The 11,765-nt window shown below is 55.2% G+C and overlaps 3 protein-coding genes across 3 annotated transcripts; 1 reads left to right on the top strand and 2 right to left on the bottom strand.

The window, feature by feature from the left end:
- Window positions 1-241: 241 nt before the first annotated feature.
- Window positions 242-595, bottom strand: IUM83_08171 (uncharacterized protein; the record flags this gene model as incomplete). Its single annotated transcript, XM_067932526.1, has 1 exon — window positions 242-595. The coding sequence occupies one exon, from the start codon at window positions 593-595 to the stop codon at window positions 242-244; it is 354 nt and encodes a 117-aa protein (XP_067790082.1).
- Window positions 596-3,001: 2,406 nt separating this feature from the next.
- On the bottom strand, window positions 3,002-4,643 carry IUM83_08170 (GTP-dependent nucleic acid-binding protein engD; the record flags this gene model as incomplete). The annotated part of the gene is made up of 6 exons (XM_067932525.1): window positions 3,002-3,285; window positions 3,354-3,646; window positions 3,723-3,977; window positions 4,058-4,228; window positions 4,300-4,431; window positions 4,525-4,643. 6 exons carry the CDS (start codon window positions 4,641-4,643, stop codon window positions 3,002-3,004), a joined length of 1,254 nt encoding a protein of 417 aa, XP_067790081.1.
- A 3,888-nt stretch (window positions 4,644-8,531) lies between these two features.
- On the top strand, window positions 8,532-8,912 carry IUM83_08169 (uncharacterized protein; the record flags this gene model as incomplete). Its single annotated transcript, XM_067932524.1, has 1 exon — window positions 8,532-8,912. The coding sequence occupies one exon, from the start codon at window positions 8,532-8,534 to the stop codon at window positions 8,910-8,912; it is 381 nt and encodes a 126-aa protein (XP_067789932.1).
- Window positions 8,913-11,765: the final 2,853 nt, after the last annotated feature.

The following is an 11,765-nucleotide window of genomic DNA, read 5'->3' as shown; positions in this document are numbered from 1 at the left end:
GTGAAGTCAGCCGGCGTTTTGTTTTTGGTGAGATAAACTATACGCTAGTGAAATGTTTCCAAAGACCGAACTTTATTGAAGTAAATTCTCGTGGTTTCCATATGGATGCTGCCAAGCCATCTCCCCCGTGCTCTTTGTAGATTGCCACCTATTTATGATGCCAAACTAAGATCACCGGCACCTATTGGCGTTACACGTCCTGATTGCACGCAATGCCTTTTGATTCGACGTCGCCGTGAGCTTATTCTCCCAGTGCTGCATTGCTGCGCTTGCGGCATGCCGCCCCATTATCTTCCGACTTGGGGTGTTCGTCGACCTCCACGTTGGCGGCGTCCATGAGCCTCATTGCGGCCACGTAAGCATGCACCATTTGCCTACGCTCCTTTTTCTCAGCGACAACGCAACGCGCCCTTGTGCATCCAATAATTGTCGAGACACTGGACAAGACGATACAACTCGGGATGGAGATGTCGTCCTCACCGCCGTTGTCGCTGTCGTCATTGTCGTCTTCGAGGCCGTGCACAGCAAGAGATCCCGGGAGCGACGAAAACACCTGCAGCTTAGCCTTCCAATTCTGCGTCGGTGTTTCAGTCATGGTCCTGTGCTTGTCCTTCGCATAGCGGTCGCACTGCAGGCGTCTGCTTGGGATTTCTGTAGAGACCACCGGCGCGAAACAGGATGTAAGGCTCCCACGTGACCCGCTCTTGGCGTCCCACACGGTGAACTGGGCAATGCAGGGCTTCTTCTAGCTCGAGGATAGTTCCAACAAGCCTTCGCTCGTCGCCTCGAAAAAATCGCGCTGACTAGCGTCGATGACAGTTACACGAGCCCCATTGTCGCCGTTGAGACTCTTCGACAATAAGTAACACATATTGGCAGTGATGTTGACGGCAGACGCTGGATCTGTGGAGGCGATGAACCTACGAAGATTCGCGACGCGCGCGAGAGAGTTTACGACCTCCTCTCTCTTTTGCCCCAACACGTCCTTGCGAATAGTGTCGTAGAGTTCCGTCGCGACCGCAGGAACGATTGAGAGTGAGTGAGAGAGAGAGAGAGAGAGAGAGAGAGAGAGAGAGAGCTGGAGGCAGGAGCTTGTCCTTGGGAACGCAAATCGCGAAGTGGTAGAATATCACCTAGGCGCTCTGTAAAACCACTTCGGTGCCAAGATACAGACACCGATCAAACCGAATGTGCTACACCCAACGCCTTCTCGCCCACTTCACAATGCGTTGTTAATTTTTCTGGGCGTGAGCAAACCTTTTCACACCCCTTTGTATCGCTTGTGTTCCATGTTTGCCTGCCCCCTGTATTCACGGGCAGATAAAAGATCATAATCCCATGGGCGCACCGGAAACAGAGAGAGAGAGAGGCTGGAGTGCATACAAAATCTTCTGTACGCGTGACTTGGTCAGTCGATATATAGCAACAGTACTGCAACCAGAAAACTACGACTGGGTGAGAACGTCGCGCACTCCCGGCCTCCACATTTTCGGACTGCTTCAGTTGCGGCTGCTGATCGCCACTCAGCAACGCTGCGATCGGTGGCAAACTTGCCGGTCAGTGGTACCGGCATATATACATCGCCGAGCAGCGGCGGCGTGCTCACGGACTCCCCGCGCTCCGCACTTGTGGTATGCTTGAATCGAAGCTTGACCGTGTCCTCGTGTTTCACTGCGTTCATGCAGTCTTTGCACGTGTGCGTGGAGAAGAGGTGGCTGTTGACGCGTCGCTGGTGCTTCAACTTGTCACCGATCGTTGAATATGCCCTGTCATAGCACCGTCTCGCCAATACCGCGCTCAACACATCGAGCTGCATTTTGAGCACCTACTCGTAGGTTAGACGAGGTTACCACCACTTTAAGCACACCAGTCCTAAGCTGACGATGTGCCGATACGCCACGCTGTGAAGCATCGCGCTTCCACCACTGTAGACTTTTTTTACGTATCAGTTCATACCGTTTTTAACCCCGATCTACACTTGAATCGGGGTGATCCATCGTGTAATTTTAAACTCGGGGATACCTCGTGAAACTAACTCATCACTTCAATTCGTAACGTAAAGCGTAGTATTTTACGTAACCCTTCACTGCCTAATACAAACACGAACCGTCAGGGTTCCATAAAAGATCGTTCTGGGTTTAGTGGTATCTTGACCTTCCGAAAGAGGTGAGTTTCTATTGCCGCTGTTTGAAGGGTCACACATCTGATTCTTATAAGGAGGTAAATCTCGCTCGAAATTTGCTAAAGCGGAACTGCATTGGAATACTCAAGGGAAGAATTAGTAACAGCACTTCGCTGGCCCTGTGCGATATTGTGTAGAGTTACGTATATTTGAGCACGCAGAATCGGACAGGTTTGATCCAGTAATTGGCAACTTCCGGACAGGAATCTAGAAACCTGCCAAACCTGCAAAAGAGCAACACAGGTGGAACATCGAAATCTCGACGATCAAAACCTCGCTTGGCCGGTCATGCGAACTCGAACGCGAAGGCGTGGGCGTGGCGCGTATGTGAAGAGGCCTCAACCGAGTGTTCTCGGAGCTGCTGCGCCAAGCGCACTCGAAATCCGCCACGCTCTTTTGAGGTATCGCGTGTGTACTCGCGGTTTCCCTGGTGGAATCGTGTGGCAAAGACCGAATCCTCCCAGCACCTCGAGCCAACGACGGTTGTTATGTTCAGGGCTGCCAAATATTGCATTCTTATCTATTGCTAACATCTACCGAGAATATATCATTGAACACCACGTCAAGCAAACCCCAATAGGACATTGGAATATCGATCACACACAAACAGATCATTGATGCAATGTCAATATCGATCACAGACAAATAGATTATTGATGCAATGCCATTGTATTGATGGGTTAAATACCTATCACTTACTCTGCGCTCTCAACCGTGCGAGCATCCCAGTAATCGGCGTTCTGCCGAAGAAACAGCAGCATCTCCAGCGTGTATGGCTGTAGCGAGCGGCGCTGCTGCCCAAACGCGGTTCGAGCGACACTAAAAAAATCGCTCGACCACGTAGGATATAGGCGGAATGGACGCCAACAGCTCGTAAGTTGGTTGGCGTTCTTCTAGGCGCCGGAGCTTCTGCAGCCGCTCCACGAAGGAGATGCTGGCCTCTTCGTCTTTCTCTTCCTGTTCACCTTCGTCTGCTGGGGGAGACACAAGCAAAGGCTCCAGCGCCGCCTTCTCCGCTCGGGTCAGCCGCTTGGCTTGCCCTTTGAGCACCCGCACGCAGCCTGCCTCGAAATCGGGGCTATGGACGATGTCAGCCCTAGGCGCTATAATAAAATACAAATAAATTCACATTAGTAAGTAAATCAATAATTCCAAATAGACTTATACGCACCGAGATAGCGGGCATATGAGGGCTTCGCCGCAATGAGACTGTCGAACCAGATGCGGACGTCGAGGAGGTTCGCGTCGGCGCCTTGGAGTGCCTTCGACACGGACTCGACGTCCTTCAGCTCGCCGAGCAGGTCGCGGAGCCGCCGCTTGGATGCTGCCGGTGGAAGCAGCTCGGCCAGCTCCTCGTCCTCCGCGTCAATAAATGGGAGAAGCTCGAAATATCGATTGAGCATAGTGAATGTCGAGCTCCAGCGGGTTTGCTGCCGGATGATTGGCCGAAGGTCGGTCTTGAAGCTGCAGGCAGCAAATGTAAAAGTTACAGTTACAATTTATAACATAACAAAAATAACCAATTAAATACCAAACTTACCGGAGTTTTGCAGAATGATGCAGAGTCCGTAACTTAATCATCAGCGCTTGCACCAAGTCGAGGTCATCCGCGCACTCACTGAGTCGAGCAGCGACGGCACGGTTGAGCCGGTGACTGGCACACCCGACTAGCGGGACGCCCATCAATGTTGCGAGGCGGCGGTTGACGCCACAGTTGTCGCCGACCAGGAACAGAACCTGTTCTGGGCGCTTCTGGTAGTCGCGCGCTAGCATCGTAGCCAAGAAGGCTTGATGACTAGCCGCAGAGAAGTCATAGGTCTCTTCATTGACGAGTGGGGCCATGCAGAGCAAGGGGCATCGCATGCCCCCATTCACCTCGTAGCACGCAAAGACTGACTCCATTGCTCGGAGTCATCGCTCCACCCGTCAAAGATGATTCCAAATCTTGCGGGCATTTCCACCGCGATTGCACGCTCAACAGAGCGTGTCACAGCCTCTATGATGCGCCGAAGCGTCTCAACAGAGACAGGCTTCGGGTGCGTGTAACTAGTCGCAAAATGTAAGCACGTCGTTAGCTAACCGTCAAACGGTACATGTTTGATGAAATGGGATCGTACCGCCGTGCGAGCTTGCTCTCACAAAACGAGAGCGGCAAGTTGCACTTCACCAGCCACTCCAACCACCCGAACAAATTCTGGGCGGAGTGGCGGACGTAGTGCACCAGCGAGCCCGTCTCTCCGGGGTCGCGGCTAGTATCTCCTCGTCAAACACGGGGTGCTCGCGCCTGATATGCTGCATCAGGTTCGAGTACCCCGTCCCGGCGATTCCGAACCGCCCCGCACCGGCAACGATAGTACTCGATAATCACCTCGTCGTACTGGTCGCGGCACGGTCGGAAGTAGAACCCGCAGACCTGCCTGTTGGTGAAGGTCGTGCGAGGAGAACGGGGGGCTGCGAGCATCGTGGTGGTTGGGTGGTCTTGCAGGAGGGCGGTGGGCTAGATAGAATCAAAAGTGAGGCGACGAGACTCGAGTCTCGGGTTTGAAGGATGGTTGGTTGCAGTAGTCTCCAATACATTATTGAAGATGTTCAGCCGTAATCGAAAGATAACTGGTACTAACCGTTAAGAACCACTCAATAAATTATTGGAGCACATCTATTGCAATAATGTCAGCACCAATTTATTTTCGGCAGCCCTGGTGATGTTGTCTATCCCGAGAATATTGGAAGGTGGAGACGCGTAGGTCGAGTCGTAGTTCTCACAGCCCAAGAAGCAGGATTGAAGTCTGCGCTCTGGGGTTGCAAGACGCCATCTTGGACTGCCACAAGACCACCAATGTGTTGGCGACACTGAAGTGAACGTGCAGTGGCTGGGTCAAGGTGGTTTGCTGCCGCCACGCTGGACCCTAACCTGGATCGCAAACACGTATTCTTGTAGCTCGCAGTAGTTGATATCAAATGCGTTGGTGGCGCCTTGGTTGAACGCGTCGACTTCGGCGCGCTCGGACACCGAGAAACGGTAAGTGAGTGTGAACCGGAGCGGGGGAACGACGGGCAAGGACGTACCAGGAGAACTCGTAGATGAAGCGGTGCTCGGTGATGAGGTACCACAAGACACACAGACGCGTCGGTGAACACAACAAAATCGGGGTCAGGAAGCGCGTCGAAAAATTCCAGCCAAACCCGTTGAGCGACGGGTTGCGAACGTTATGCCACCACCAAATCAGATCATTGCGCATCGCTGGAGTGACGGTACTGAAGGCATTTCGGTGCAGGATCGTCTTGTTCACCCTGAGCTGCTAGAGAAAGGCCGGGGCCAGGAGCTCGCATGGCGAAGAGAGTCGAGTAGTACCGCAAAGCAATGCGGGGCAATCGGGTGGCGTTGTAGGCATTTGCCACAACCCGCTTGGCCTTGGCGATCTGGTCGGGTGGCATAGTGGCTGTCTCACGCACAGCGTCGAAAATGAGGCCTAGTTCTTTTTGTCGCGTCCACCAGCCTCTCAATTCGTCATCAATGACGGTGCCGGGGCCCAAGCCAAGAGTCATGGCGTACCGATGCGAGCGGTCGGCGTCAGCACAGAGAGTTCCGGCGTTGGTTTCGATGCTGACGTGGCCGCTGGCTAGTGATAGTGATAGTTGTAGAATCCGGTGGGATGGGCGGCATCGACACTGATGCCGTGGGCGAACGCAACCGCCCCTCCTAAGATGCTGTATGTACCGGCAGAGCCGGTCGAACCGTATACTGTCAAGAGATCCTTGAAGACGGCGTTATCCTCTGTAATGTATCCACCAAACAGGTATATGCTCTCGCTGTGCGTACACGCGTTGCGATTCGCCACTGCCACATTTCACGCCATTACTGGACCTCGTGACTGGGGTTGGCACGGTTGCACCGCAACATCGCGCAGGATAATCAGGAACAGTGATCGTACAACGGCGTTGGTACGTCGGTGTCGTCCGTATCGCTGTTGACGGAGGTTTCGTCAGGACATGAGAGGCCGTGGATAACATGGTCGGAGACGAGGATGTCGCAAGTCACTTTGCCGACCACGCCAGAGGGACGGAAGTACAGCCCGGACCGCAAGGCGGCTACGTCCGCCTCAACGACGATACACCTGAAGCGGTCTTGCTCCTTACTAATGTTCTAGAGGAACACGTAGATTCACACTAATGCGGAGGGGTGGTTTCTGGGGTAACCATTTAGCACGGCGGCGGTTCGCGAAATTGCACCCGGACGCCCTCAGCCGCAATTCGCAGCAGCCTATCCAAATGAGCGTAGTCCCCGCACTGATGCCGCAGGATCGCCGGAACGTTAGACCGGTAGTCGTCAGCGATCCGTCCACGAATGAACTCGATGAATGCTGGCAGCGATAGTTGGGCTCGCCGTATGACCGTGGACATTGCGGTCTGGAGCGCTGTGTTTAGCTCGGGCGTGTGTCCAACAGTTGCCTCCGGGGCAGGATCTGGGAACGCGACACCGACGCAGCCGAACGCGGCAGTGATCGTTCCACGTTGGATGCGCTTCACGAAGCCCAGCTGTTAGACGCCCGACTTGCTCTAGCGGTCGAGGGTGGCAGGCATGGAGCCTTGCGGGAGAAATTGCCATGGTCGACGCTGCTGGGGGAAGTGATCGGCGCGGAGGGTGCGGCGGCAGCAGCAGTGGTTGGTACATTCTCGACATGGAATATCGAAGTACACGCCTCGGTGGAAGGACGGCAAGGCCGGCGATAGGGTCGCGCGGTCTCTTACTGGCAGAACTTGCGCCGCGAACCGGGGACTGTGCCTGCACGGTGGTGGTCCACGGTGGGATACCTCGGGGATAGGACGCTGTCACCGGCAGGCACGAGATGTGATGCTCCTGGACGGGAGCTGACGCGCGTCGCTGAAGCAGATATGACGAGGCGCTTGGCGGTATCCGTCGTGAGACGGGCTGGCTCAGTATCGCGCCGGAATGCAACTCACAATTGCCCGAAGCATGCAATTAATTTGGGTTGCAGCTGGGATCCGGATAACGAAGCGCTGGTGAATCAGCGACACTTCGTCCGCCAGCGCCGCTGGAGCTCTCAGCAACGTAATTTGTCAGCTACGAGGGAACCGGGCCACCCCGCTCGCGCGTCCTGTCCCTGGAGGATCATTGGGCGCGGGTGCCTCCTGTCAAGCGAAGAACCTCATGCACGGCTCGACGCTGTCGAGCCGGGATCAGCGCCTTGATGTGCGCAGGGGTGCTGCTGGGTACCCTCCAACGCTGCCCCCGGGGCAGTCGGCCAACCCCGCAATGTCAGCACAAAGCCATTGACCGTGCCTTGGAGTCGAAGTCAATCCGAGCGACCGCCGCTGAGAAGTCACGCCACCAGTGTGGCGAATCACTGGGGAGGTGGATAAACGCGGCGCCGAGTAGCTGGTTGACCTACTGGAGAGTGTGCTGCACCAGGCTCGGCGAGTAGCCCGAGCAGGCATCCATATTGGCGACGGCAAACTCGCGCACGCGGTACAGAGCGTGGGCCAAAGGTTCGAGCCATTGAGCATTCGCAAACGCACGACGTACAGGGCAGACCTGCGGGCGAGGCCGCGTTAAAGTCGAGCGAAACGTGCGCGTCGGAACTCACCGCCGCGAGCAGCGCTTCTTGGTCGACGCGGTGGAAATGCATGACTGGGATCCTGTATCGCCCAAAGCGGACTACGTTTGGGGCTGCTAACACCGAAGCCGTGTCGAGAAATGTCAGACAGGCCAGACTCTGCCATCGCAGCACGCACGATGTGGGCGGTTCGTGCTGGCCCTCGGGCGACAGCAGGCAGAAGTAAAGCCGATACACTGCAAGAGTGTACCTGGACGCCGGGCGGAAGCCCCCGCGTCCGCGACTGGCCAGGTGTCGCAAAATGCGCAGCACGGAGTTCGCGTACGACGGCCGTGGGTTGCGCGCCGTGGTGGTTAGGCAACGACCACGATGCAAATGCGGTAGCCGGTGTTGGTTACCCGCCGTCCAACTGTCCGTCAGCCTGGGCCAGATTCGCGTCTCTGCCCAGGAGGAGGACAAGCTCGCGGAGTAACTGCGCTACTCGTCCACTGGCTACTGAGGTATGATCGAGTACGTCGGCGATTAGTACTTGGCGGGCGGCCGCCTGTGTGCTCACCGGGAAATCACTAGCTGTCGATGCTTCCCGGAATGCGCCGGGCTCAGCGCGGAGACCACCGTGACATCGGCAGAAGCAAACGGAAAGTCGCTGGCACGTGGCATCTGGACTCTGAGCGAACCAGATACGGACACAAGGCCCCTCACAGTGGGTTGGGACATGTCCCGTTACGCCAAGCATATCGGACTAGGGTGTCGAGGTGTCCAACTCGCTGTCACTGTCGGAGTACACCGTCAGGACGGACGGCTGTTCGGGCGGTGCCGTCCAGGAGACAGGGCCGTTGGAATTGTCGAGTAGCGCGGAAGACGCGCTGGTTGCTGTCAGCGAGATGGGCGCCGTTGATGCCGTGTATTTAGCGGGAGTGGGCGACTTGGTGGCGGGCTCCTTCGAGCAGCGGCGCGCCGGCGACTTGACTGAGACCCGATCTTTGGACCTGCGGACGGACTGGGCCGAGCCGCGTGCCGCCGCAGCTGCAGCTTCGGTTGGATCGCTGGAGGTCGATTCGGCTGCGTCCGCGGCGGTGCAGGAGTCCGGTCCTGAGGTGTTGGGTGGGCTGAGCGACTCCACCAGTTCGGAACGGGTCGGAGATCCGAGTTGATACGTCGGCGTCGGGGCTGGTGGTACGACGACGACGCGGCGCAGACGCAGATGGCGCACAGCTGCGCGCGCTTCCGCTTCGCAACTCGCACGCTGTTGCGGACGCGGAGGGGGTCATCGGTACAGACACGCCGGCAGGTGTGTAGCCCACGCTATCCGAGCTAGGGGCGCTGGTGCCGTATGAGGCAAAGCGGCCGGCTTCGGCGGCGCCGCGGAAGCAATGGGCGAAGTCGTTACGGCCTTCGTGGGACGAGCCGATGATGAAGGGGGCGATTCGAGCGCTTGGTGGCGAGGGAAACGGGAAATGTGGTGGCGCAGCGTGCACAGCGCCTCTGTCAGTCGGCTTGGTGTTGTTCGCCCTGGACCTGGCCGCTGGCTCCCGCGTAAAGAAACCTCACCTTCAGAACCCAGAAGACACGATTTAATGAAATGAGAAAATCCTCTCGATTAGTTCTCTCTCTTATGGCGTTCTTCGGCACGACAAGAAGCAACACGGCGGGCAGCGGCGCACACGGACTACTGGAAGGCGGACGGCTGCGCTCACGGGAACCAAGAGGGCGTGCAGCGCGCAGGATCGCGGCGCAGCGATGGTCGGCACGGTGTTCTACGATAGTGTACCCGACAGAGACGCTGATCTTCGGGGGTAGGCCCCTCCATTCTCAACGCCACTGTAGCTCAACGGCAGAGCGGGAGCCTATGTCTATAGGACACTAGTTCGACCCCAGTCGTGGGCAATCTTGGTGTGTGATCGTTTGTGTTTCGTGTGTACTTGTCGTTGTGATTAGGTGAAAACTAAGTCAAATCCGAAGGCCACCACTGGTGCGAATCTGGCGTGCGACTGCACCACCTGCTTCTAGGGAACGAAACGGAGTGTCGAGTGCTCGGTTTGCGTTGGGAAGCGCCGTTCGAAGCTACCACCAGCGCTTTCTAAGCACCGATATCTCCCGGATGGGCTTTTGTTTTCATCAAAGACATACAGGCGCGGATTTACAGTCTTGTCTATTTTCAGTGCGATCTCCCATTTTAGGTGCTTCCAAGCTTGATATGTGGTGGCCTCGTTTCGCGGTGGTTCGGTAGTTATTCAAATGGTTTCTGGTAAAGAACATCATGATGCTTACTGCTGGCTTTGCCTCTGATCGCTTATTTTATTCGCGTTTTCCTTTGACTGTTTGCCAGATATGATCGACATACCAAAGCAAAAGGCAGCCAGGCAGCGTTGTTGCGGTCGCTCGCGCATGTGCTGATGGGGCTTCTGCTGAAGCGGCAGCATGGGTCTCAGTATACGCCTGGTTCTCGGATTCCACGAGAGGAGTTCGCGCAAGCAGCGCAGTGTGTGCGTCTTCAAGGCGCCCGAGTCAAACGTTGATCACTATTAGCTAGCCCAGCATGCAATCAGGAACGAATGCAAGCTGCGTTTCTCTGCTTGATACAGCTCTGCTAACATGTGCATGGTTCACTGTGCACCAGCGTGAATTGATGTGCTCGCCCCACGCGCAGTATTTTGCGATAAACACGCCGGATCCTAGGCAGGTGTTTGTTGCAGCGAGGTCACGCTCCAGTTCGTACATGTATCTCGCTACGTGGGTCTGTGACGTGGTATAGCTTCCAGCACTTCACTTAGATGTATTAGCAGCGCAGCAAACGTGGCGTCAACGGCATATCCTGCCACGTTGAAACGTGGACCGGGAAGACCAAGGACGTTGCGGAACAACTCATGTCGCAGCATGGCAAACAGGCCTTGCTCAGCTACAGACAGTATTTCCTGTAGATACCCAATTGCCGGGAGTCACTACCGGTACGTCGGGCGCCTCGTATCCAGCTAATAGTTTACTCACACTATGATCTTCTTTCGTGGTCGTGCATATGTAGGCGAATCCTTTTGTCAACGACTCCAAGCGCCACGCACCACGAGTGTAGATCCGCTGAATTGCAGCTTTTGGGGATAAAATACGCGGCAGCGCCACGACGCAGAGAGTGGCTTGTCAACAACGGCGTGATTGATTACAAGGTGGTAGGCTGCATCACCATCAATGTATCTAGGATTGCCTCTGTGATATAGCTGCCAGCATTGGGTCGCTTTCTCTCTCGATTTTGTGGTGGCTGTGATATAGATTCAACTTCCTCGAGGCTTTCCCAGCATACTACCGGCTCTTCCTGAGTGTAGGTTTGCTCCCAGACAGATCAGACTCAGCGTACCTCAGCACCAAGGGGAACAGACTTCGAGTGGAGTTAAATTGATGTCGACGCCCCTCCTCTATTTCTGCCAGATGCAGATGCACCCATCGCAGAAACCGTTCCTGAACCAGTGAAGAGCGAACAGAAGGTGCGGAGCCTCGCGAATGCATCAGCGACTGCCGCAACTGTTTACAATCTCTAGTCGACCACAATGGTGAAGAGGGTGAAAGCGTATGGATATGTTAACGACCTTTCCACACACGCTACGTGATCCGCTGCATTCTAGGTGTGGTAACTGTCGCGAGCCTATCGGTGTCGATATTGAACGGGGTGAGGCAGTTTTGTTGGACAAGGCCCTGCTCTACCGACGTGCCTAATCTGCAAAGCGATAAGGTAGCGCGCAAGGAGTTCATGATTAACTACTGCAACCCAAATGCACTGTGCAGTGACATCTTTATAAAACTGTTAGCAAAACCGCTATTCGTGAAAATGAGAAGAGGTACAACGAGTTACTCAAAAGCAAAGAGTATAATCACAACTAAAAGCAGTTAAAACAGTTGTGATGTGAATACGTTAATTATTGCTCCGATATAAACTAATAAAACAATTATTTGGTGAGAGCATATTATTTATTGTCCAAAGATTTAAAACGCACCGTAAAATCCTCTTTAGATTGTAT

The sequence above is a fragment of the Phytophthora cinnamomi genome (assembly GCF_018691715.1).
Source record: "Phytophthora cinnamomi strain GKB4 chromosome Unknown Contig49, whole genome shotgun sequence".
NCBI lineage: Eukaryota > Oomycota > Peronosporomycetes > Peronosporales > Peronosporaceae > Phytophthora > Phytophthora cinnamomi.
Note: the sequence above shows the minus strand (reverse complement) of the source record. Positions and strands in the feature narration are given on the sequence as shown.